Raw genomic sequence first — 27,852 nt, 5'->3', positions numbered from 1 at the left:
CAATCATGCATTTATGTGGGACTAAAGATAATAAGGTCCAGGTGTGTCTGCAGACAGTAGATGTGCAAGAGGTGTGTGTACGGGATGGATCTGTGAGACAAGGGAATCCATTCTTGTCAGCTCTGTTGGTGGCTAACACTCTCATAGAGACACTGGAACAGATTTTTCAAAGCCAGGGGAAGATTGAAAAGCTCAGCACCATTTGGTGTCCTGATTTCTTGATTAACCTGGTCCCACCACACCACTACTGCAGGGGACTGAGAATAGTGTGTTGCAGTTTTAGGAAAAGGTTCAAGCAGTTGGAAATATCTCCCAATGAAACTGAGACCAAGCACATTTGATCTTACATAATTGTGGCAGCAGCTCTCTGGCCACAGAAAGCAAGTACAGGCCTTCCCAGGCATTTTCCCTGGGGAAGGCTGCGAGAAGCTGTGAGAAAGCTCAGAGAAAGAATTAAAACAATTCTTATTTCCACTTGCTGTGCCTGTTGCTAGGCAAATGTGGAATGTGTCATGGAGATTTTTTTAACAAAGAGTTGGTGGTGTTTTGGTTGGTTGACCAGTGATGTCAAAGCTGTATTGGACAGACTGGAAAGGGTTACAGGTTTCTCAAGAATATAGTATTGATATAGTATAGAAGAATAAAGCAATAGTTCAGCCTTCTGCATCATGGAGTCAGTGCTAATTACACCCGTGTCAGGGAGAGCCCTGCATGGACACACAGCCTCATGGGCACTGCTCCAGGTCACACAGGTAGAACTGTAAGGTCACACCTGGCTATAAATGCATTTGAACCTAAGCCTGGAACTGCTTTATCTGCCAAGCCCATGGCACTTCTCCTCACTGAGAGAAACATGCACATTATCCTGCCAATAAATTTACCCTGAGAGGAAGAGACTTGTAGGCCACAGCTCCTCCTGGTGACTCCACTGAAGCCTTTTGAGTAAGAGGCTCTGTTCATTTGTAAATGCAGTGACATTTTGAGCTTTTGTTCAGCCAAGGGAAGCTCCCTGGGAGGCTTATGGCTGAATGATTTCTTCCTAGAGAGCAGTAAATGAGGTTAAATCAATTTCATCCTGCAATGGGAGGTGAATGGAAGGAGGAGGAATAGCATTTCTCCCTTTAGCTCTAACAGAAAAGCAGTTTTATTTACAAAACCTTTTAATTATATTTCCCATTTTAGTTTTCCTCAGTCATTCACATTTGCAGAACTGGGAAATCTTTTGTCTTGAAATTTTTCCTCTTGAAATCTGTAGTAACAAATGATTTTGATAGAACCTAAATACCAAGAATATTTCTTTATCATTAAGCCTCTGTTACTGTTACGGAAAAATCAGCAATCAGTACTTAAAGTTTGGTAACATGCTGATATTTAGGGTCTTTTATAACACTCACATATGTGACATATATTTGACAGCTGGTGAAAACACTGTGGGAGGCAGGTAGTACCTTTGCTAGATTGGAAGAGTGAGGACAAATACCTGTCTTCCTCTCCCTGACACCCTGCCTTTGACTCCTTGACACTAAAAAGGTTTATATGTATTTAATTTTACCTTGCTGTCCTTTGCATTCAGCTATGATGGGGTGGGAGGAGAATATTGTGTAGCTGAAGTCTCACTTCAGACATGGATGTGCCCACATCTGGGTCATGGTGAACCTGTGATTTCTGTGTGTTTTTCCTCCCTCAGAGTGGGATGAGTAAGATGTGAAGAGTGATGAGAGATGAATAATGGCATGGAAAACAATAAGTGAAAAGTTCTGAGCACCTTGAGAATGCTTGGCTTTTCCTCTTCTGTGTTTTGGTTGCTTCTTAATTGTTGTTTAAGCAGATGAATATTTCTCTGAATGAATTTGAAAATTCCTGGAAATCTCTCATGGTGGGATGGTAGTGCATTTAACTATGAAGAGCAGTACCTGTAACCCTGTTGGCATCTCGTGTCCATTTCTCTGAAATGGACAAATGTGTTGGCTGGTAACCTGCACTCTGTAGAGACCCTGCAGTGAGGTTTGCCCCTGTAAGAAAGAACATAGTTTCAAATAGAAATATTTAACAGGATAAAAAAAATATTATTAGGTATGATTTGGTTCAGGGTTACTAGAAGCTTTCTTCTCTGATTGAAATGCTCAAGTCCTTTGTAAATAGGACTAAAGTATTAACAAAAGCATATATATAATATATGGAGACATATTTTTAAGATGTATAAAAAATCTCCACCTCTCAGTTATCATTTGATAAGTACAGACTAGAAAATGTCAGTTACTTTTACTAGCTTCCTAGCCCAATAACCATGTAAACCTGAGTAATACTGAGGCTGTCCACATTTTTCTTGCTTTCCATATTCCATTTTCTCAAAGCTTCCTGAAAAATTCAGGGGTTTCATTTGTATTTCTCCTTTTTCACCAGGAACTGTCCATAGGAAAGTTTCTTAGAGGAATAGTATTTGAGGTCAGGAGGATGGGAAAGTATGGACAGATTCCCTCAAAGGACTTGTACAGTGCTAATGATTCTTGCTTAGTATTTCACAATCTCCTTACTTAAGTTTTAGGATTCTGGAGGCAAAATTCTCCATGCACAACATTGAGAGGAATTCCATTGCAGAGGAATCAGAAGCTCACAGAAGCTACACCACAAATTTCCTGGAGTATAACTTATCCATAAGTGTTTTATAACCCTAGAGCAATTCTGGCTTTTGTTTTAACCACTCCATCCAAAATTAAACACCCCATTTAATACTGATGCTGCCCCTTAATGCCCATGATGTTTATATCTGTATCTAGGTCCAGTTCTTTCCCTACGGATGATACACATCAGAATAAACCATTGTGGCTAAATAACTTTAGTAAATATTTTTTTATTATCTTCCTTGAAGAATAATGAAAGCAATGAGCAATATTTTATAATTTGTTGAAATGGACTTCATTACTGTATGCTTAATATGTGCATGATGGGCTTATTTTCCTCTTATCCCTGTGAGACAAGACACTACACTAAACACAGGATTGAACAGAAAGGTCCCTGTTATTGCAAGGTCAATGCAGAGACAGACATTTAAAAAGTAAAACAAATTGGATGGTCTTGGGTTTATTGCAAGTGGGCTAGATATCCACTAAACACTATGAAGGCTGGCTTATGCTTACTGCTACTTCTTTAGGACAATTATCATCTGCTCTTGAACATTTTACAGAGAAGTGATGTGGTTTTGTTTCACCATCTTGCAATGCCTCTCTTCCCCTCTACAAATCCTTCATATTACATGGGCACTTCCTGAAGTACATGAGTATCAAGGCAATAGAATACTCCAACCGTAAACAAAAAAATGGGAAAAAAATGTCAGCGTTTAGATGCAATGTTAGTAAACAGTGTGTATAATTAGCAAGTGTTATATTGGATGGCTAATATCACTTCTGTTAGCAGTTGTTCAGGAGAACAGATTTCAGAGCAGATTCACACTGAGGAAAGCAGATTTCTGAGCACGTTCTACATATGTGAAAATCTAGAGACACATCTAAATAAGCTTCCAAGTGCATATGGATTTACAGCAGCTCTTCTGCCTCTCCTGACTTCACTTTGTTGTTGCTTCTTAGAGAGAAGTAGAGCCTGTGGTGTGTGCTCAGCCTGCAGCTGAGAACTGTGGTGTGAACAGCCTTCCCCCATAACATCAATGGCACACTGTTTTGGCTCTAGGCTGCCCAAAGTCCCCCAGACCAGTCAGGATATGACAGGATTTGCTTGGATTCTGTTTTTCTTTTCCCAAAAAGAGTTAGCTATGTTTGGATACCACAGCTTTATGCCAGTAACAGATCCTACAAAAAGTGACCAGTGTCTGACTAAAGATGGGCCTAGTTCAACTGCTTGTCTCCTACAGTGGCTTGTACAGAAGACAGGGCAAATATTTAATCCTTTTTTGTATGGCTTCTCAGCATCTGTTCCTTAGAAACTTGTAGGCCTCCTAAGGTAGAGGCTGGATTTCTTGAGGAGAACTGGCTTTTGGCTACCCAGCCTCCTCAGATAAAGGAGCCCGAGTCTTTGTGGCATCCTTCACAGGCTGCCCAAGAATCCAGTTCTCTGTTTTACATGAAACTCTTCCATTACTTTGTGGGGTTGAATTTTGGGGGAGCGGGTGGGGATAGTAGTATTTGCACTCAGTTTGGAAGTGGCATGAATTAAAAATGTGTTAAGTTGTAAATAGAGGTGTTGACAATACGTTTGGCAATAACAGATGTACTTGACAGAAGGTGTGGGTAGCTGTTTAGCTGTTTAGTGGAGGAGAGTGTTCAGCCCTCCAGCTCTTCAGGAGTTTTATGAAATACTGTCAAACTCAGTCCAGGTTTGAAAAGCATCTTCCTGAATTCATCCAGGAGGATATGCATGCAGGAAGTGTTTGCTGGATTGAGTACTCTATCACTGAGCCATCCCTGTTACAATGCACATCTGCTGAGAACAGGACAGTGATGTGTGACATTGGTGGCTTGGTTTGCTGTTTGTCACAGGATGCACCTAAAGCCGTGTTCAATCAGTCTATTCTTGTAACTGATGAGTGCAATGTCAGGGACATCATCTTGCTGCTTGTTGGCCACTTCTGCTAGTGCTTCTGAGAGCCTCCCAACCATATGTGCACTCCTGCACACATTGCTTAAATTTTCCATATGCCACCTGACAAGCTTTCCAAGGCACTTTATACCACCTTGAAATAACTCCCACCTCTCTTAACGAAATGTGTCATCTGGGAATGTTTTGCCCTTCAGAATATTTCACAAAGGCTTCAGACCTTCTCATAAGATGAGCAGTGCCTTTCGTGAAAAATTTGGATTTTCAGGTTTCTGTAGTATGCAGTGAGTAGTCTGCCACCATCACAAGCCAACAATATCTTCCAGTCTCTGTGGCCCTTTGATCTTCTGGCACTTTTTCCGTGCTATATTTCCAGCATTGCTGTCTCCATAGGTAACTACCGAAGCAAAAAATCTCTCAGAAGGGGCTATGTGGTATCTAACTTGGGCACTGTATTAATTTCTTGTTTTTGTTGTTGTGACTCTAGGAAGTCTGTCTCAGCAGGTAACATCAACATGGTCCTTTCTGTCTGATTCTCAAGCCTCTGGATGGTTCACCATAACAGTCACTTATGTGATATTGTAGCCAGAGAAATTGGTATTTAATCACCATTTCAATTTAATTTTGAAATGTGTAGTGGACAGACCCTGTGTGATTTTCCCTAATGGATCCAGGGCTTCATCCAAACATTACCAGCACAAGTTTAGATCTCAGTTTTTAACCCAGGAACATCTCAGAACTGAGTAACGTGAACAGAAACACCCACTTGAGAAACTTGCTGATATTTCTAAATATGTTGGTTCTTTTTCTTTTCTTCTTTCATTCTGTGGTTGGTATTATAGCTGAGGAAAGCTGCAATGTACACTTTCATTTGGAGCTCTTTCCATAAATTACCTTCTATAAAATGACTTGACCCCAACCTTTCATTTTCTGAGACTAGCCATTTACATAGCTGTGTCACATTGTGATATTGAGAGTTTCAGTGTACAGTGTTGTGGGTTTGTATTGCAGGGGTGAAAAATCCAAGATCATGTTCTAAAGAATTTGTAATTAAGTGAGGTTTTTTGACTTTGCCTTACAGTAATTCCATGCCACATTACAATTAAGAAATCGATGCAATTAAAAATACAAGTGTTCCCTACAGGATATAAGCAAATGAAATCAGTGCCCCTTTTCATTAAGGTGATTGTCATGATAAAGATAGATGCTGAAAGATTTTCTGCCTGGTGACAATCCCATAGAGGGTATTACAGTGTTTTTAGAATACAGGTGAGAGATTTTTAAAGGTTAAAAATTAGATTAAAATTCCTGTTGCCTCCATATGGGGTAGGAGCAGATGTCAAGAACCGTAACTTTCTACTGCTGGCAAAATCTGTGGAATTTTTTTCTTGTATAAGCAAGTATGTTTATGGAAGTCCTTAAAAAAAATGACAAAAAAGGCAGACCTGCTACCTGCTGAGAGTACCTAGGTCTTTTTGAGTTTCTCTGCTTCACAGACCATGCTGGTTGGAGTGCTGAAGGCAGGGTCCACACACCCTGCCTCGCTTCAGTAGTTTTCAGCCCAAATGATGTGTGAAAATAAGCAACAGCAAAGCTTTCCTGCTAGAATGAACAGTGCTCAAATATTTAGGAAAATACTTCTACTATTTTTGTGGAACTTTACTAAATGAAGGCCCAATTATAGCTGTGGCAAGCAAAAATAAGCTTGATTTAAACTATTGAAATCTGTCAATTTCAGAAAGGTTGGGTTTCTGTCATTTCAGAAAGGTTTTCAAAATTTTGCCTAACAATAGCTAATTAAACAGGACTCATATGCAATTTAAACAGCAGTATTGTAACTGTTAGAAAAGAAGACTTTGAAGAGTTACATTGCTACATAATTAAAGTATTATGAAGTGCTCCAATTCACAAAACGCTTAGGTGCTTCATTACCTTTTTGCAGTCTGCTCATCCATTAAAATAGGAGAACTCTGAGCCTGCATGAAAGGAGGCACATAAATGCATTATTGAATCAGGGTTAAACTAGCAGGACTACCTACCTACTATTCCATGGAAATTTAGTTTCTGAAAAGCCTTGCAAAGTCCGTAGGATTTCATATATATGCCGATAAACAATTTTCATTGAATAAGTAGAGCAGCCTATGAATAAAAAAAAAAAAGGACATTTTTGGAAAAAAGACATGACAGCAAATCTGCTCTTGTAGTATTTGTAGAAGCACTGAAAAGCTTAGCAATGATTGAATCTTTCTGCATTGTGGATTTACATATGTTCTGAATATTGTTACATCAAGCATGGATTTACTGGCAGGGAAGCTGTATTAAACATGTTTAAACAGTCTAGGCCCCATTATAACTGATGTGTGTGATCTGCAGTTCCATATCAGCTGACAAGGGTGCAGCTGTATGGATGTCCTTAAATCTTCCACCCCTGTTATATGGGTGCCTGTGAGGAAATCATCTGCTGCTGAATTAGATTATAGAAACATCCCCACCATATCTTAAAAGAGCCAGTTCTTGCCTTGAAGAGTCTATGGTTAGGAAGACAAAATAAAGGCTGGGATTGTGGGGGAGAAATGAAGAAACAGATAGTTTTGAACTCGTGTGTCTTGTTTTATAGTTTTTGAGTCAAAGTGGGTTGATTTTGTTGGTTGGTTTTTTTTTTTCTTAATTTCATAAACAGTGCATATACAGATATTCATTCTGCAAAGTTGTGGATCCAGTGTATCTGATTCATCAAAGCTGTTTGCACCGAAAGGATTGCAGCTTGTTTTCCCTAATGGAATCATGGCTGAAATATTCTCTTCTCATCTGTTCTCTGTGTTTTGGTACACCCGCCTCTTAAAAATTTTGTGGCAGCAGCTTGTACTGCCATGTTTCCACAATTTTATATTAACACTTAGTTTTCTCTGCAACATCATTAAGTAGTTAATGGAAAAACCCCAACATTTTTTAGTGCTGAACTGGATTAGCAGAAGATTGTCCTTCCCTGCACCAAGACTGATGCTGAAATTGAGATAAGTGATTTACATTCCAAAAGGCTCATTAACCATCAGACTGCTATGGATTAGATTACTAATGGCATCCTGATGGTTGCATGCAACTTCCAGCAGATTTTTTGGTAGCTAGCATTAAATCAATTTGAATTATAATGGGGAGTTGCTAATACATATGGGTTTTTCAGCCAGACTCTCAAGCTATAGTGGCTGCCAGCTCTGTTTTTTAATTTTCCCTAATGGTTTCATGCTCATCCAAGATATTGCAACTTACAGGACCAAATGGGATGCTATGCTCTGGCAGTTTATGCCAGAGTTTCAAACCTGAGATACCAAAACCTAAAAGCATGAAGTCCTTGCCTTATTCCCTACATGTGACCCAACCAATCATGGCATTACAGTAGGAATTACAAAGTTTGACAAAACCAAGTTCACACATTTCAGGGCATTGCATCAACTTTCCCAGCTTATGAGGTATCTAAAAAGAAAGGGAATAAGAAAAATCAGTTACCTTCATTTTAGATTTTTGTTATCAAAATCTAAAAACAGTTTTCAAATTCCTAGATAATTCTCCTCTATTTCAGAACTTTTCTCAAAAACACAAAGAAAATAGCATTAATTAAGAAAACGGTTATTTTTGCAGTGGGGATCTTTATGAGAGGTGCCAAAACTCATGATTCTTGCAGTTGGAAACACTGTAAAGGATGGAGAAGGCTACTGTGAGTAAGTTTTCCATGCATTTATCAATTCCCTAGCCTATCTTCCATCACTCTCAGCAGCTTTCCTGCACAACTTGGTGTAAATCTCAGGACAAATTTCATACATTCCTCTTACTTTTCTATTCCCCGTGCTCCCCATGGCTCAGAGGAGCTACATTATCTTGTGGGAAACCTCCAAGCTCGGTTATGCCTGTCCTGCTATTCACCACTTTATACCTGACTTTCAAAAGTGCTGAGTGTTTACAGTCCTTGCTGGAATCAGTTGGAGCACCAGGAACACAGCAGCCTTAAAAATCAGACTGTACTGATCTTGATGGGAAGATGCTAAAACCAAGATGCCCGAAGTGAAAGGCCACTGCTAAATACATTTAGCCCTAAAAGATTTGCTTTGTGCAAATGCAGGAAGTGATGTTAGAGACAAAGTAAAATCTGCTAACTGGTAGAAATGTGAAGTCATTCCTTACCATTGATAAAACAAAAGCAAAGGTAGAAGTCTGAAGTAGACAAAGAGGGGTAAAGACCAGAGGACTTGACCCAAATGAATAATTGATTGCTTGTACTATTTTCTTTCTGTTTTTCAATGTGTCTAGATGAAGAAAAGCATTCTCCTTGAACTACTTTCATATGAGTAAACAGGAGGATTCTCCTACCAAAAAATTACAGCAGGAATTTATGAAAAGGGGTAGTTCTTGATTTAAAACAAGTTGGCCTTCTGGAGAGGCAGAATGTTTGAAGACCACTTCTGTCTCCACTGTATCTCAATATTGACGTGTTTTGGCATGGTTGGTATCTACTGCACTTGTTCCTCTCTATTTGAAGCTGAAAAGATCAGCATGTCTGTGGTAATTCTTCTTTCATACTGCCATCTTTTTATTCTGCAGGAATGCAGTAAGATAGCAGGATGAACAATACTCCACTCCTGGTTATATAATGGGAGTTTTCATTTTTCCCTAGCTTTTTTTTTCCTCTAGCCATGGTAGCTATTCACCTGTTTTTCTCCCCATTGCATGGCACATCACTCTGCTAGATCACTAATGCCACTGCTTCCACCTGGCAGAAACCAAGTCCTACTTTTGTTTCTCCATATGCAAAAAGAATGGGCTCCATGTTTTACGCTGAAGTGCTGTATTGGGGTGAGTCATTTAGTGCAGGATGTTTATGTGTCTTTCAGGGCTGTCACCTGTAGCTCCAAAGCCATGGCAGATTGATAGGGAATGGATTACAGGCTGGACTTCTTACACATGTAGCTTGCAAGCTCCCTGTATCCCATCAGTGATCAAATGGCCTAAGGGCTGTCTCAGTGATACCTGTGTGCAGACTATACTCTTACAGCAGTAGGATCAATGCAAGCTGCTCCCTGACATGCTGCTCCTGGTTTCCACTGCATGGTTCAGCCAAAATCCCTCTGGCACTCAGTTGCTAAAGGGAGAGTTTTCTTTTGACTTTTGCAATCCTTATAAGATTTTGAAGGATTTTCTGAAGGATTTTCTGTGCCATATCAAAGTGTATCTAACACCAGGGTTGTTTGGGTAGTTGGCAGCCTGGGTGGTGGTGATTTTCAGAAAAGTACACCCTTGTGATGGTACAGGCCTCAACTCACCCTTTGATTGTTTAAATCTAGCCCTCATAAGCCCAGCCTGTAGGGCTGCACTAGGCTCTGAGCTGAAACTACTACCAAGAGCATCCTTCAGTCCAACCTTTATAGTTTTTGGAGTTGGACTGTTGATACAGAAGAATAATAAATGCATTGCTTTAAGTCTATAATTTGGAACAGAATGCAAGAATCTGTTTTCTCCCCAAACATCTACAACTGAAACATTTTTCCATGGCGTTCCAGGTCTAAAGACAAACTTTGTCAAGCGCTATTTACATTTCTCATTTCTGTATCAGTGTGTTAATAGAAAATGCCACGATGCTCAGAGAAGTTATTGAAAAGTATTCTTGTCAAAGGGAATTTTAGAGGAGATATGTGGAGAGCGAATATTAAAATCCTTTTTTTTTTTTTTTTAATTATGGAAGCATTGGATAAATTGCCCAAATATACCAATTGAAAAAAGCACGCCTGAAATATATTAGCTATGCTGAAAAGCTGGTTTATAAAATGGTATTTATTTTATGCAAGGAAAATTAACACATTTAACACTACAAATACATAATAGCAGTGCTGCTGATTTCTGTTGCTTTTCATTTTCATTGTTTAGCAAGACATGAAATTGCATATTTGAGTTTTGTTGACTTCAACATTACTGGTATCAGGAAAAGACCTCAAATACGCAGAGAGAGAACTGAAATCCAATCAAAGCTTTCTGTGGCTTATTACAGTTTTACAGCCCCTAAAAGTGGAAGAGCCTCACTGTCAAATGTGGTAATTCTGTGAGTCAAGCTTAGCATTCTCTTGGGACAAGAATATACATGATCATATTTAGCTGCATTAATTTCTGCTCTTTTCTTAAAAAGAGGATAAAATTCAGGAGATTTTAGCCAAAATGGCTCTTGGTGATGCCTTTCATCTCTGACACAACTCTTACATTTTCAGCAGTGTCAGCAATATCAAATTTTAGGACCCCATGCATAAAGACAAAATGGCTTATGAATTACTTAGTAATTAATTAGGCACATTCCACTGCAGTGGTCTCCCAGAGCAGGAGGCAGGGGCAGGAAGCTGTGAGGGCTGTGAATAGCCTTGGGCAGGACTGACTCCTTCTGAGCCACCAGGCTGTAACCCCAGGTGGGCTGTGCATGCAAACTGTGGGAACTGGGATCCTCAGTCATGGTCTGAGCATGCTGGACTGCTGGGGTGTGCTGAGTGTTTTGTTTCTATTCTCACAGTCAGAGGAGCCTGAGCAGTGTTTTCATTTTGAAAATGGTTTATTTCATGTCTGTGTGTCTGTCCCTAAAGCCATCCTTAACATGAGTCTCAGAAGGGAAGCCATGAACTACACATGGACAAATCTCCATCAAAACCTGCCTTGCTACAGGGCTACTTGTTCATAGCTCCCATCATAGCTCTTTTTTTTTGGTCCTCCAGGAGGACTGCTTATTTATTGTGGCCAATAGTACAAGCAGTTTCACAGGGCTTTTCGGGAGTTTCATGGAGTTTGTCTGAAGGTTGCTTAGATTTGGCTGTTCTGTGATGTCTTTGTCCTAGGCTTTTTGTATATCTGTATTGACCACCCTCCTAGAGGGCAGTGTCTTCCACAGGGTGTTGTGCTCTCTTTGTTTGCTGTTTCATCCTCAGTTCAACCCCTGAATGCCCCTTTCAGCCAGGGCTGAAAGATCTCATGGTGGGATATACACAAACCAAATCAAGGTGAAGCATGTATAATTTACACCCATAAAACTGTATTTACAACATTTAGAGCATGATAGTAGGAAACAAGAGTAGATACATGGACTACTTGCACTCAATGGAAGTACTGAAAGATTAATACTTGTCTTTAACGATCAGATCTTGTGCTCACTAGTTGAAAAAAGTGCACATTTAGCATCCCTGCTGTTGCCAAGAGATGTACCAGGCTGGATTTGGTATGCCCTGAGCATTTGTACCTCTGCACATCTATGCATATACCAGCCAATTTTATAAATCACAGTGAATGTAAGAGGAACATATTGTTTATGTGTGCTGCACATATCTGTTTATGTGGACATATTGTTTACAAATAACTCCTGGAAAGTCATAACATTTTCCAGGAGGACCTGAAGCCATTACAGGAAACAGCTTTAGCTGCATATTGCCTGTGGTGATTGTGTAGGGAAGTCAGATGTAGTAAGAAAGATCCCTGTGCATAGTGTATCCCAGGCACCAGTCATTCTCAGGGAAGGGAAATTTGTGGTCATCTCAGGTTGAGCTTATACATCTTTGGATAGCATGCATAGCAAGTATATGAGACTTGATTACAGTGTTCTTGTTTTTCAGAAACCATTTTGAATCAGATATTACCAGATACAGTAACCTTAACTCACTGAGATCCTTGCAGTACCAACCCAGGTCGCAAGTCAGGAGTCCGATAGGATGTTTTCTGCAAGCCTGTAATACAATTCAGCTAAACTTGCTCTCTACTTCTAATTAACTCTGTACTATTCAGTACCAGAATGTGTGCTTGTCAATATAATTGGGAGAAGAACAGTGTCCTACTCTATTTTCCTGGATTTTGCAGTAGCTCACAGGCAGGCTTCCACTGATGTCCCCACGTAGTGGGTCAAGCAGTTGGGATGCCATGGCTTCAGCAAATGGTAACTCTGTTGAGAAGCTTCAAAAGATCCATGTGTGAAAGAAAGAGTGAGAGTGCTTTAACAAATCTGTTATTTTTCTAGGCTGTCATTTGAGCACATGGTCCAGATTCCCCATTTGTGTGCAACAACTCAAGCTGCTTTAAACGGACCTTGTAAATTGTTACTTCTGGTATAGGAATTCAGGAAAAACTGGTAAAGCACCATCTACCTTGTGTAATAGTACATTGCCTTTCTGCTGCTCATGACTCCATGATATAATTGATTTAGCAGTTGAAATACAACATTAAAATAAATTATTAAATCTTTAATTATGAACACTTCATTAGAAAATTAATTTTCTAATGCCTATATAAATTGACATAATTCATTAACCCATCTGAGAATCTATATTAGTTATGCTTAACTTACCTGGGTGTATAAGGCGGGAAATCTTTATCAAGATAAATAAATTAACAAAATAAATTTTATAGTCAGTTAATTAAAGAGCAAATTACTGAAGAAGCATAGACTTCTTATGCAGTAAAATGTAGCCCTACTGATACTCAGGAAGCAAAGATCATCCCATCACCTGATGTTTCTCTGTTCTCAATTTTGTGTAAATTCCTGAGAAATTGTATAATGTTAGATTTCTCTCCTGATCAATCCTGTGCCACCATGAAGACTTCTAAAGGTCTGTGCAGGCTTAAGTGCTGCTCAGCAGCAGCAAATGTCTGCCCTGCTGTTCCAATGGGCTGGCACTACAACATATTTGTCAATCTGCTAAATCTTTTGTCCTCCAGGACATCAGGAAAAGAAGAAACATGACTGTAAATGCTGTAGAAGCCTGGTGCCCTAAATGTGAGATTATCTGGCTGTACTAAAAATTAACTAACTGCAAGTAAGTTTTGGAGTAATGAAAGGTGGAATTAGCAAATAAATGCTTTGGAACCTGGTTAGAGTAAGTTTGAATTAATTTCTTTGTAACCTCATGATATAGCAGAATCTAATTGTGTGAGTACAGTATTCTGTTCATGAACTGAGGATTCTCTAGCAATGGCATTTGAAAAATTCAACCATCATGTGCTTAGCAAATTTTAAATCATTTTTTGCACTTTTTGTTACTGTCATGCAGGCAAGGTCATCTGTTGTATTGTGAATGAAAATAATATTCCAAACAATTTCATTTTACAGTAAAGAACTTAAAATTTAGCTTATCAGGAGACATTAAAATATCATCTGTAAGGGGAAAAGCAGCTAAGTATTTTACACATAAAAAACTCTCCCTCTTGGACAGAAATAATCAACAAAACTGTGTTTCTCCATAGAAACAGATTTAAAAAGAGCAATCAAATAACAATGAAATTGAAACTGCTTCAATGAAAACCTGTATTCCCAAGGTTCACTTTCTAACCTGGGAGGGAAATTGTGAGAATATATGGCTGAAGAACTTCCAAATGGCTGCATAGTGCTCTGACTTCAGACAGCTGCCAGGCACTAAACTGCTTGCTAGCAATTTGTGGCAAGTTAGAAGTGGAGCTAAATGGTAAAATATGTGAGTATTTTTGTTACCACTTTGAAGGACTAGTTTTGTCCTCTACAGAAAACCTGTGTCCTCAGTGACATGTAAATTAAGATTTGATTGGAGCTTGTAACATGAAATGAAGGTTGTGGAATAGTAAATGGCAGTCATCATAGCCTTTGAATGTCTGGGCTGTGTCTGGGATATCAAGTAAAGAAAGATCCAGCCTTGAGGCTTCAGGGCTCAACTTAGAGGTAGCATTCAAGAGTTTTTCAGTGAAAAAATTAATTCTCTTCTTTCTTATGCCAGTGTAATCACATCTGAGTGAGTTATAGCACCTTATCCCATGAGTTGATGCAGGTCATTATGCACTTGTGCTGTTTGCTGAGCTCTTGTTAAATATGCAGGGAGCACAGCACATGGGTATCTCCTGCCACTGTGTGATGTCTATTAGGTCCTTCTGTTTTACTTTATGGCCAGGTCAGGATGTGTTGGGTACCTCAGAAGATGCACTCTTTCATCCCAAAAATTCTGTAGTTGTCAATTTTATGTGATGGTTAAGGCTCAGAAATCAAAACCAGAGTAAGATGAAGGGCTTTGGTATAATCATTGCTTGTCTCTATTAAATGACCTTGCAGGAGGTAATCTGGTGCAGGCAAGGGTGCAGCACTTTTATTGCTACCTGCTGCAAAACACAGCTTGGTGCATGGCCATGGTTGCTCTGGAAGGTGTGACCTCCAGAATATCAGCTCCTGCAGCTGCTGGCCTTGTGCACAGGGAGTCAAGGAGTTTGCTGGGCTTCCTCACTAGGAGACTGTATGTGCAGATGCTCAAGCTTTTTATAAAAGACTATAAAAGAAACTAGTTATTTGGAAATGTAAGCCTAAACTTTTCAGTACCCAAGAGGGTATTGTGTTAGATCACCTCTGAGTGATAGCTCGTAGCTAATTCTGAAGAAACCTTCATGGCTTAAAAGGACTCTCTGTTGAGGCATGAGCACTACTCTCTACAGTGACAGTGGGGGCCAAAATACTGAGACCCCTTAACCCCTGGGGGGAGCCTATCTTGGAGGCTAAATCCATGAGATTAAATCCTTGTACTGCTTTGATGGAGTTTCCACTGCCTGTCAAGAAATTTCCCAAATCTATTATGCATATGTGATTCTCTCTTCAAACTTGTCCTTCTCTAGCAGGACTCAAAATGTTACACAAAAAAATCAGAATTACAAGTGCTCCCATGTTAAATGTAAGATAATGTAAAATATCTTATGGTAAAGACAGTGCTATCTCTCTACCTTATCATGGTCCTCTCACTTTTCAGTCTAGTTAATCATTGTTCATTGGAAAAACTTTAATTTATGCTACATTGATGATGTGCTCTAAAGAGACACTGTGCTTTTCAGGTTCACTGAGATGTTCTGCAGCTGGCTTTTCAAAACTGGCTTGAACATTCACAGTGCAGCAGCTGGTGCATTGTTCTTTATAGCCCAAGGTCATTAGATGGGAAAAAGCTTCATGTTTTACAGTTTTTTCCCCATGGAAGTTCTGCAGTTGGTCTTAGAGAAGTGGCAGCATTTATGTTTTTCTTCAGTTGAAATGTCAGGGCTGTAATTCTTTGTTATTCCATGCTTTATGTCAAATCTAAATTCACAGGAGGCAAATTAAAGTTGGCTCCCATGTTTTCCCCAGTATCCCTGAGCCTGGCCTGGCCAGGCCACAAGTTCACCATCCCCTCTGCCCATGGGTGCTTCCCGCTGGAGATCCAGCCGATGGAGCAGAGTCAGAGCAGTGCCAGCAGCTGAGCCGAGAAGGGAGAGCCCCAGAGGCCAGGCTGGGCCAGTGCTCAGTCACTGCCGTGTGTGTGTCACTGGTAGCCCAGCACAGAGTGACCCCTTGCCACTGTCCTGGTGTCCCTTCCTGCCCTCACACACTCTGTGGTGACAGTGGTGTTGTTGGGGCTCAGCCGACATTGCCGTGCCTCCGGTGCTGTGACACTGCATTCGTGTGTCAAGAAAATGAATGTGGCATTTTAAGGTGTTCTTAGCCAGGAAATTTAAAGTCAAGTGGTGGACATGGTTGCAATGTGTTTCTCTGGGAGAATATTTTATAATGTATAGAGAACAGAATGCAGAGGGAGCCATGTGAAATAACCAATGGCCTGGTGGTTCAGATGGTCCCCAATGGTGTGAGGGATGAAAGTTTGTGTTTCTGGTCTAAATCAGAGCAGACAGTCTGGTGTCCAGGAGGAGCAGCTGGCTTATTTTCAAATCCTTCTAGGCAAACTTTTGTCAAACCTCTGTTTAACCTGAGTTCTTGTTTGACCCAAGTTCATGTTTGCACACCCTTTCCCTGTAATATGCCTGATCATCTCTTTACTTAAGGGACACAACAGCTATGACTCACACCCTGTGATGCAGCTGGAGTCCCAGTAGCCATGTTACCAGGAAAACAGTTAAAAATCCAAGAGAATTAAATTAAAGTCCAACAAGTTAAAAATTTTAATCTGTTTGCTTTCATAGCAGTCCATACAATGACTAAAAATTATTACTCTGGACCAAAATATTTGGGTTTCATGACATTAAGCTGAGAAGACTTGGTGGTCTCTAACCCCCAGAACTATTTGAATTAAATGAAAAGGTTTCTTTCCAGAGGAGAGTAAACTAAAATCAGTTAGCTAGTTCAGTCAGGAGCAGTGTGACTCTGCATTAATGCACTAGCAGAGCTCTTGCTTTTTTTCTCTTGTATTTGAGCTTTCCAAAAGGATAATGAGTGGGAGGGATACCCATGCACCTTCCAGTATTTTTATGCAGCCTAGAAAGCTTAGGCTTACCAAGGAAATCGCTGACAACAACTGCACATGGTCTGAAAACTAAAGGGGACTGTTGTAGCTTCCTCAGAGATCTCTTTTGTTCCAGAAAACCAGTGAGTCCTTTGGCACAAGGACTCTCAACCAATTTGGGTCCTGCTTTCATCATACTGGGGATTGAGCAGCACTCTTTCCAATCCCATGAAACTCCCCATTCTCCTCCTTAACAATGTCACCACAATTTTCCTGGCACTAGAATTAACCTGTATTGCACCCATGGAGTTTTTTTCCTATTTTCTAACTGTGAGAGCTCGGAGTTGCTCAGATGAGACTCTGAAACCTGCACAGGCTTCAAGTCTGACAGGATTCAGTATAGGCCCTCAAGTTACCTCTATTATTTTATCTTTATTTTGTTTCAACCTAAGACTAAGTACTATACAGAAATCTATTTTCACTGAGCCAAGAAGTTCCAGTTCTTGAGGTTCCTAAAAAGCTTCAGATAGAAATTTAGTCCAAACTTTCTTTTTTGTTTGAACTGTGAACACTGCATTGATAACTTTAGTACTGAGTGACTGTGCAGTGACTGTTAGAGCATTGTGAATGCTGTTTCTGAGTGAATGAGACAAACCACGTGCAAGTACCTATCAACAATCTCATTTCTCTCTGCTTTTATAAGCTATGAGCATGTAAGACAACTCCATCCGTGAACTTCTCACAGAATTTTTACATAGTGTATATAATAAATTATCTGCTTCCTGTTTCAGAGCAATGAGAAGTAACCGAGCAAGTACAAGTAATCAAGCAGAGGCTGGTCAGTGGCTGTTAGCAGAGAAATGGGCTTTCTTAATGAAAAACTTTTCAATTAAGAAATTACAAAATCCTCGTTTTCCTGTAATTTCAGTTGTCTGGGCTGTTTCTACATATTAGTTTTCAAGTGCTGAAAAGCAGGTCTTCATGGCTGTGACTTAGAGGGTTATAAGCTATCTAATACTTATATAGATACACAAATAAAAGAAATTAATTGCAAATAATTTTAAGACCATTCACATTAAATGCTTTTCTTCAAGCCAGCCTGTGGCAAAAGGTTTCTGCTGACATTGAGAAGATTTTGCTCAGCCCTGAGCTCTACAGCCTGAAAAGAATTAAGGATCTACTAATCTCTTTCCACTGTTTTCAATCATTAATTAAACTGAAAACAAGGGCTATAAATTATGGTGACCTTTGCAATAACTTATCATTTGTGGGATAGAAATGTGGTGCTGTGAAAGCACTGTGAATAATAAAAAATATATTAATAACTTACTTGGAAACCAGCAAGCAAAGTGTAAATTGCTTTCTGCTTGGTATCAAGTTTTCATATAAGGTACTGTATAATGGAAACTTTCAGTCTTGTTAAGATTCAAATGACCTAAAAATAATGCTACCCCTTCACCTCTGTACTTTTTGTCATCTCAGCTGACAAATGTGATTCTACTAGATTTAATCAGCATTTTATAATGACTTCTGCAGAAAATAGAGCCTGTTGGTTTTCCCTTGTTGGCCTCCAAAATGTATAAGGAACAATGGGTCAATTTGTTGGACTAAGAAATTGCTAAAAATGTAACAACCCTAAAAAACACATTCTGGTGGTACACGCATTTTCTACTTAATGGAATTTTCATTTTTATGCCTCTTCAATTAGGTTTTTGCAACAAACACTGAAGGAACTGCACCGCCTGCATAAATTTTCAGACCATCATTTTGTAGACCAAAAATCTTCCTTAGTTCATGAGGCAGCTATACCATTTCACGAGCCTGATTACAATTTCCCTCTCAAAATTTTCCTTTTGGTGAGAACACAGTGAGATCTTCATGGCCCTTGGCCACTCTTCACCTCAAAGATGCTGAGAAACAACTGGTGGAAATGTGTTTCTTTTGTGCTAGTTGCATGTCTGCTAGAAATATAGTGGAGGGCAGATAGGTACCAATTATCTATGTGGGACATGGAGTTCTCCACATCACTGATCTGTGCTAAATACTCAAGCATGGCCTCGAGGTGCAGAGCTTTGGGTCCTGTAGACAGTTCCCCATTTTCTTGATTCCCAAGGACATAATGAGAAAGTTATTCTTATGATCACTTGAAAGCTCTAGATACCAGGTGACACTAAGCTTCTGTGTAATCTCTGTTCATCCTTGTATATGCAATAGCTTAAACTCCATCTAATTTTGATAGAAGAAGATAAAAAAAATCTCCCTTGGGCTAGATCTTTTCCCTTAGCTTCACTTCTCAACTAATGGTGGAAGATGGAGTGGAGATTCATAGTTGATGCTTCAATCACTGAATAGTAATTCAGTGGTTGAAGTATCAACTATGAATCTCCACTCCATCTTCCACCATTAGTCAGTGATTTTTTTTCCCTAGAATAAAGAACTGTTTCCTCAGTGAAGATACCATATTTATCACCGTTCTGCAAAACTCACTGCTTTTCAGCAGATCGCAGACAAAAGATATGAACACCATAAGAAGCCTGAATTTTAGTTTTTGTTCATCTGTCCTTTGTGCCTTCTTTACTTGGATGCTGTCTGACTATAAAGATAGTTTTGCAGTTCTTCAGCAGTGATGGTGGGCAAAGAGGGAAACAGGCAAACATTTCTGACAACTGTCCATGCATGTCCACAGTACAGAGAGAAAACAGCTTTCAAACTCAGCTTCCAACTCCCTGCGAGTTTGACAGGAGGATTCAGAAGGCCCATTTTCTTTCCTATATTTTAGTTCCTGCTGTTGAGGTAGCCCTTTGCACTGTGGATGCCAACTTTGGTGTTTGTATGTCATTCATAGTTCCCCAAGGGGAAGCTCACAGGGTGGCTGCATCCAGATGGGCCTGCCAAGTAATCCTGGCTACTCAGCAGGGTGCCACCTTCTGTGAAGTGACAAGGACCTAAAGAGATGAAGAGGGAAAGCAGTGTGAGTCCGTCCCAGGAGGTGAAGATGCAAGTCCTTTTCTCTGTTGAAATTGTCCTTGAAGGGAAAGTGCAGATGAAGCTGCACCATGAAGCAGATGTTCAGATCATGGTGTCAGATGAACGCTGCTCTTTTTAAGGTCAGTTTTACCTCTTGACACAGCCCAAAGGTGCATGTAGCTGTCAATTGTTTCTTTTGAAAATTTGTTCTGCTTCAGTGACTTGGAGAAATTCCTTGTTCTAGCAAAGTCCCAAAATAACAGATGGCTCATATGTCAGGCATCAGCAAATCCTGAAGTTGTGGGTATGACCCCTGTCCATGTCCTGTTGAAAAATCTTCATCTTGTAATTTTCAGGATTAGGGCTTTCTGTAGCAGGACCAAAAGTGTAAGTTCCACTCACTGTTTTGGACTTTAAAGCTGTCTTCCTCAAAAGTAATGGAGATTTAGTGTTCTTCATTATGTTTTGGAAAATATTTATGCTGAGAAATTGTAACTTCCTGAGTGCTCAGTTAATGAGGCTGGGCAAAGCTAAACTGTGCAATTAAGTATTTGAGCCTTCATCATCCATATAAGTGAAAGTGCTCTGAGTGATTTTGGGTGACAGCAGGATTAAGGGCATATGGCTTCAGGATGACATCTTGTCAGACTGCTATGAACCTGTATTTTGGGTCAGCATGGAGGATGATACTGTATTTTGATTGAAATGAAACAGGTACTGCAGGTATTAGGGTAAATTGTGGTCAAAACCAGGTCAGGGTTTTTTTTCTTTTGTTTTGTTTTTGTAAGTGTCTGCAGCCCCATAGATCATGAACTTTTTGATGGTTATCAGCATGAAACTGCACTTGGCAATAGTATTTTCACCAGTTTTCATCAAGGTTTCACGGTCATCCAGCATTTCTAAAGTGAGTGTTAAGGCTTTATGATTCAATATGGGAGCAAAAATGCTGAAGAAAGAACAGCCTTTAAAAAGTGGCAGTAATCAAGTGGACATTATACCATGTGCTTACTCAGCATCTCCTAACCAGAGTGTTCGGTGAGAGCTGGGGAATTTTTTGAGCTGGTCTGTTTGCCAGTGCTTCTTCATCATGAGTCACTGCAGCTGGTTCTCATCGCTCAGCCCTGCTGCACAGAAATCAAAGCCAGGGAATGGAGCCGGGCTTCCCATGCTGGGGACTCTTTCCAACTGTCTGGCCAAGGAGTAGGGTAACTGTGGAATACGCTGACAAAGCAGACTGGGGGCTAGGTAGGCTAATAGGAGTAAATGCTATAGCTGATGGCTGAGGGAGGCCCAAAGAACTTTGTATTGCTTGTGAAGCTGTTGGCATTGCTTCTTTCATACAGATTTTTCTCATGTAATCCCATGCTCTGATATGCAGGCTTGATGTATCATCTCAATAATATGGGAAGGCTGGGGAAATTCAGTAAAATGGCTATATTTCAGTACAGTGTGTGTCAAGGGAAGGATGTCAGTCAATCACAGGCTGGAAAAAGCGAGCAATGTCTTATCTCTGTATGAGACTGAAATTCTTAATGTCCCTGTGTGAAGAACTGTGCCTCCATTTTCAGGCACTTTACTCCCTTGAGCAGCCACATATTTAACCTGTGTTGAGTGCAAGTGTAAATCTTGATGTATTTCGCAGTGGAGAGCCCTTTCCAGCAGAAAGGAAGAGATGAGATGAAACAATAACAGATATTTCAGTTACTGCCTGAGATCTGCTGGGCCAATGAAGCAATTAAAATTATGCCATTGAATTAACAATTTTTACACAAGGAATGTGTTTAGGAGAGTGCTGTGGCTATGAAAAATATTTAAAACCATTCATTTAAATTTTTTGTTTATTTGGTCTGCTGAAGCACTAGTTCATGAAACGGCCACTGTTCTGAAGTGAATCAGATCACTTTTCACTTAGAAGAGGTCTCAGGAATGTCTCACTGAACTGATTAGTCATCTTAAGAAATATTTCTCCTTGTAGCGGTAATGGTGATTTGGAATCATACTGATTGCTAGTGGATTTAACAAAAAAATTTTGAGATAGGCCAGCATCTGAATGAAGATGGCTGGTATCTTTTCCCACCTCATATTATTCTTATTATTCTCTGCATGACTGATGTCAAACCCATAATTTTCAGGTAGTCTATGCAAATTTATTAAGAATGATTATGTAAGTAAGGTTGCTTTCCTCTTTGTGATGGTCTCATCCTGGCATAGTCAGATCACATTGACACAGCTGTGTGAGGAGGCAGCAATGGTAACACTGGTTTGCATCTATTCCAAGAGTGGTAGCATCTGTTTGGTGATTAGCTAAAGGATTTCGGCTGTCAGAGCTGTCAATCTGACACCTTTGGTGAGCACTAAAATAAATGTGTTCTGCCAGAAACTGTTCATTTTTTAACCTGCTTTTGATTTGCTTGACTCTTTGTGTCCTTGCCGATAACTACTAGAAAGGCTAATGCATTATAAACTCTGAAAAGGGAAGCAAGCGGCTGTCATTTTTTACACAACAGATGTTCCTGATCAGGAATCAGACAAAGGATCTCATCACTCTTCCTCTGAGCAATTTAATTTGTCTGTTCCACGGCATACCAGCCACCTCCTATCTAGTCAGTGATGTGCCCAAGTCCTACTTCATTTCAGGATCAGTTCATTTAATCTTACAGAATTATTAAGTTTTTTTCTGTGCCAGGGCAAAGAGAGTGGAAAAAAGGAAATTGCTTCATTGCTTATGTTGTCACCAATGATGCATCATAATGAAAAATAACAAATGCCTATTTCAAAAATAGGAAGCCCAAGTACTACATCTTAAGAGAACTAGAAAGTAATCTATGAGCACTTTTTTTTTTAAGAAATAGCAATATAGATTTAATGATGTTTCTTTAGAAGTTTTAAGAATCAGAGGTAGGAATAAACAGTGCATAACCCATCAGATTCTTGTGATGCAACTTAGCAGGATGGAAAAATTGATGTATTTTTAAGAAAAGCTGTTGCTTTGGATTCAGTTCTCCACTCCTTAATTATGCAAATTATCTGAAATGAGTAATTACTGGCGGTGTTACACTCTTTTCCATTTAGTTTGATGAAACGCTATCACTCTGCTGCTGTTTTGTAGTGATGCATGGCTACTGCTGGAGATGTAAATTCTGTAGTTATTCTATAGTTTATTTCCCAGTTATTCTGCTAAAGACTTACTGGAAGGGAGAGGCAAGGGAAGGTGGTCTTGTGCTTGTGGTCAGCCCAGCATAGAAAGGGCAGCTGCTGCTGACAGTACAAACAGGACTGGCCATGGCCACAGTTCCAGCTGTCAGTCCTAGCAAATGAGTGTCTTAGTTTGGAAAGACAGGCATCTGTTAAGGAAGGTAGGACCCTCCCCTGAAATGGAAAATGTAAACCCCCTCCCTCTGAATTTGAATTTTAGGGGCTCTCAGGCAAAAATATGGGAGCAGGAATAACAGTTCTTTAATAGGAAAGAAAATAAAAAGATAAAATAAGCAATGAAGTAAACTAAAACAACACTGACAGAGTCAGAACACAACCTGACACCCTGTTGGTCAGGGTGTTGGTGGCAGTCCAATTGGAAATGTGGCTGCAGTGCTCCTGGAGTGTCAGGTGTGGTTCTGCTGGAGCAGTGATCCTGTAGAAAGGTATAGTCTTCCTCTGAAGATCCAGTGGAAGAGGCAGCTGTTCCTCTGGGAAAGCCAGTGGAGAATCTGTGCTGGTGTTCCAGAATCTCAAGATTATATCCAGGTAGGAATGCTTGGCTCCTCCCTCTGGGTGGAGCATCTCACAGTGGGATGCTGTAGTTCTTATCAGTCATGCAGTGACATTCAATAGCCTGTTATCAGCAGATGTCCACCACAGAGGAAGGATTGGGTGTGGAAGAGATAAGGAAAACTGCCCATTTAACAGAAGACAACTGCCATACAGATGGCAAATAGAATACAATTTTCTGGAAGGGAAATGTGACCTCTTTTCGATGTGACAGGTGGACAGGACAGAAGTGATCCGAACCTGCATAAATCCCGTCTTCTCCAAGCTGTTCACAGTGGACTTCTATTTTGAAGAGGTGCAGCGACTGCGGTTTGAGGTCCATGACATTAGCAGCAATCACAATGGGCTGAAGGAAGCAGATTTCCTCGGTGGCATGGAGTGCACACTTGGACAAGTAAGTGCCAGTGGCATTTTCCCCCTTGTTGCTTGTTTTTTGAATATAGGTGAAATATGTTCTTTGTTGAGTGACTGATGGGTGAGATTTGTGGCAAAATTCTTAATTGGTGCTTTGAATGGGATAATTGAGAACTTCTGCTGGTTTGCTTTACTGCTGTAGTACAGCTTCAAGTCAGCCAGTGCTTATAGGAAATGGAAGATCAGTGATTGGCCTTGAACACTAAAAGGCCATGCTCATTGGGCATTGCAAAATAGATTGATTTTGAAGAAAGTTATTGTTCCTAACATTGCATGGGGTTTAAAGCAAGTTCAAAGTCCAAGAAACACTTAGAAATATACTTTATTCACATAGGGTAGTGCCTGGTGATGTGGCAAATAGAGAGATAGGGTTGGATTCATCTCCATGACTCTCAGTCATCCAAAAGTTAGGTGTCTAGACTAAGTTACTCTTCTGATTTCCATCTTAAGTTCAATGGAGAGAAACAGACAGTTCCAACCATTGATTCATTTTGCCTGAGACACCTATCCTAGATTAGGATAAATTGTCTTCAGGAGATACCTGTCCTTCCTTATCTATTTTCAAGAGACTCTAGACAGCTGGCTTAGGGGAGATACTTAACTTTTTTGATTACTATATTTAAGGGTGATGAGTCCTACCCACAAGATCAATATCTAGATATCATCATAGCCAACTCTGTGGTGAATTCCCATGCTGCTGACTGGTTCCAGGCATAACTGTTTATTTCAGACTGCCAAAGTTTTTGTCATGCAGGGTTTCATAGCACAGATTTCTGCTCTGTCCCTAATGGCAATGCCAAATTTCACTAAGCTGAGTGTAAATTTGTTCTCCATGCTGTGTGCCAAGAGCAGGAAGTGCTTATGTTCAGATTTTCCTTTGCAGTGCTTCCACATAAGTTTGTATTACGCACAGGACAGCATGTCATGGAAGATGCTGCAAAGCTTTGGTTCCCTGTTTTCTCACCCTTTGTTGCTCTTCACTCAGCCCCACCACACAGGAATCACTTTGATTTTCTTCCGACATTAGTTATTATTAGCTCTTAGGCCAAACATGCTGGATGAGGAAAAGTCCTCAGCAAAAGTAACAATATGAAGTGTGTGCATTTACTAAATTGGAAGCTTGGAATAAAGATGTTGGTATTTAGGATATTTACAGTGCACTGTTCCTTTTGACAGAATTCTTGTGGTCTTGATCAATGAAAATAAGCTATCCTATAACACCAAGGGGAATGGGAAACAAAGCAAAATGTTATTATAATGTTCTTCTTGCTTAATTGGCTTGAAAAAGAAGGGGGGAAAAATGTCACTGCTGCTGCCTTTAGCATAAATGTCTTTATAATGATTTGATGGCTATAAATAGCACACAGCTGGGTTGTTTGCAGCATAATTTCAATGGTAACCAAGAAAAAATAACAGTGTGAATTCTGTTCACAGTAATGCAACTTGGAGGACTCTGATTTCATATTTAGTCGTTTTTGGTGGTGTTTCTTCCTCCTCTTTTTCTAGTTTTTTGCCTTTATGGAATTTAAAACTGATTTAGGAAATTCCAGAAGAGTAGCACTGGAATTGTCATCCAAGTCAAGCCTTTATGAAGACTCCAAAGTTGACAATCCTACAGCACAGGCTGTACACATGGAGCTTACACTCATGTTTAGTTGTATGGTGTAATTACAGCATTCTTTTAATGCTGATAGTAGACCCATGGCTTTTCTTGAGACAATTTTGACATTAATTTGTTGTCTACATAATTTTAATGCCTGAATAAAAAAGAATTTTGAGTGAGAGTGTGTGTCTGCCTCCCAACTCACTTTCCCAGTGTAAGTAGGTCTTACTGAGACATCCAGGAAGTCTATAGATTTTTAGGCATAGTCTAAAAGACTGAAAGCCCTTCCCACCCCTCCACAGAAGTGACAACTTCTATTGCTCTCTTCTAGATAGCAGTTGATATCTAAGATGTCTGAGAGATTCAGTGCTACCTGCACCTGTTTGTAGATCATCATTTAGATGTGTGGCAAACCTGCATGTTTACCCAAATCATGTAACTCTTCTATCAAAATCAAAATTAGTATGAAAAATAAATGCTGGGAAAGACGATAGCACGGTTATACAGTAAGCTCACAGAGAGGAGTGAATTTGAGCTTTATACTGATCTCAGTCTTACATGTAGCCTACCCAATAGGTACAGGTTTGTCACAAAGTTGGGGTCCTGGATGCGAATGACAAAAAAATTCATTCCTTTGGAAAGTTTCAATAATCTCCTTCCAAATGCTCTAATAAATTTGCGTTCCGTGAGAGTGATGAGGGCAGTGACTTGTAGGCTGTTAGATCTGAGCCATATACTGTCTAGAGTCTCAAAGCAGACTGGATTTTCTGCAAGATTTATTTATGCTGCTCTTGGCAGGACAAGTCAATTCTGTGCCTCTACTGGTAAATACTGTGGTTAGCAACATCCTGGCATGCAGTCAGTCATACCTGGATGTGAGGAGCAGATTCATCAACAGGAATTTCTTATGCCACAGAATTTGAATATGGTAGAACAAATGGTTGTGGGTAGATTCCTGATGAGTGTAGTTACATAAACATCTACATGCTAAATAGAAACATTTCCTCAAAGTGATTTGTTTTGTCCATCACACTTAAAAGTTTCCCTTCCAGACAAAACAATAGCAGATTATCAAGGGTTTGACAGGAGCAGGCTTAGTGTGAGGTGCTTAGGAGGGATTTTTTTTGGTGTGTTTTGAAGAACTAAAAGTCTGTTCCTGGTACTGAGAAAGGCTCTTTCTACATTCCATTTTCCCAGCTTCATGAGTGTCCTGGTAATGTGCAGATTGGCAGAATATTAACAAATATGTTCTCTACAGTCAGAATGATAACCAGATCAAAAAATTCCTAAAATATTAGAGAAGGCAGGAAAGTTGAAAGTGCAAACAAATTTATTTCAGTTAGCAGCATAGTCTTAAAATATGGTCTGCAATGCAATTGCACATAGCTTATAAAACAGTTTTTCACAGAACTTCACATCAAGAGAATGTACCATACTCCAAGCAGTAAATGGTAGGTTAAGGTGCATAATTAAAAACTATAATTTTTTTTAAAACATTAATCTTTTAAATTTTTCATTTAATTTCTAATTAAATGCATAAAGCTAGTATCTAATAATACCAGGCCTTAACAATTAAGTTTTGCAGTCATATGGTAGCTATTCAATCAAGGAAACCGTACCATGTTTTGCTTGTAACCTCACAAAGATTATTCTTAATTCGGAGCATATTTGTGAAATTAGATTCATAGAATCCCAGCAGTGTTTGGTTGGAAGGGTCCTTAAAGACCATCTAATTCCAACTCTGATGCCATGGGCAGGGACACTTTCTACTAGACCAGGTTGCTCCAAGCCTCATCCAGCCTGGCACTGAACACTTCCAGCAACCTCTGGGCAACCTATTTAGTGCCCCACTACCCTCATAGTGAAATTACTTCCTAATATCTAGTCTAAATCTACCTTCTTTCAGTTTAAAGACATCAGCCCTTGTCCTGTCACTCCATGCCTTGTAGACAGTCCCTCTGCAGCTCTCTTGTAGCCCCCTTTAGGGGGGGTAGGCTCTCCCCAGAACCTTCTCTTCTTCAGGCTGAACAACCCTGATTGTCTCAGCTGTCTCCACAAGGAGAGATGTTCCACCCCTCTGACCCCCTCTTCATGGCCCTCCTCTGGAGAGCCAAAACTGGATGCTTTGCTCTGGGTGGTATCTCTGGAGCAAATCCTTAGTAGGGTTTACTTGAATTACCACACAAGGAAGTGGCATAGACATTTGGGAGTGTGTGCTCTTCATATCATAAAGTAATTTAAGTGAGGAGGGATTCCTGGGGTCTCCAGTTTAATCTGCTACTCAAAACAGATAAGAGCAGATTTCTCAGGGGCTTCTCCAGTCCAGTCTTT

At 39.9% G+C, this 27,852-nt stretch overlaps 1 protein-coding gene across 3 annotated transcripts in view; it reads left to right on the top strand.

Moving 5' to 3' along the window:
• Positions 1–27,852, top strand: part of CPNE4 (copine 4) — a 229,561-nt gene that overhangs the window by 93,326 nt on the left and 108,383 nt on the right. For all 3 annotated transcript variants that reach the window (XM_054628058.2, XM_054628050.2, XM_054628066.2), the window contains one exon: positions 23,719–23,898. In XM_054628058.2, coding sequence (XP_054484033.1) covers positions 23,719–23,898 — 180 coding nt within the window. The remainder of the gene's footprint in view (positions 1–23,718; positions 23,899–27,852) is intronic.

Source organism: Agelaius phoeniceus, chromosome 1 (assembly GCF_051311805.1).
Source record: "Agelaius phoeniceus isolate bAgePho1 chromosome 1, bAgePho1.hap1, whole genome shotgun sequence".
Taxonomy (NCBI): Eukaryota; Metazoa; Chordata; class Aves; order Passeriformes; family Icteridae; genus Agelaius; species Agelaius phoeniceus.
The sequence above is the reverse complement of the archived record's forward strand: the minus strand, read 5'-3'. Positions and strand labels throughout refer to the sequence as shown.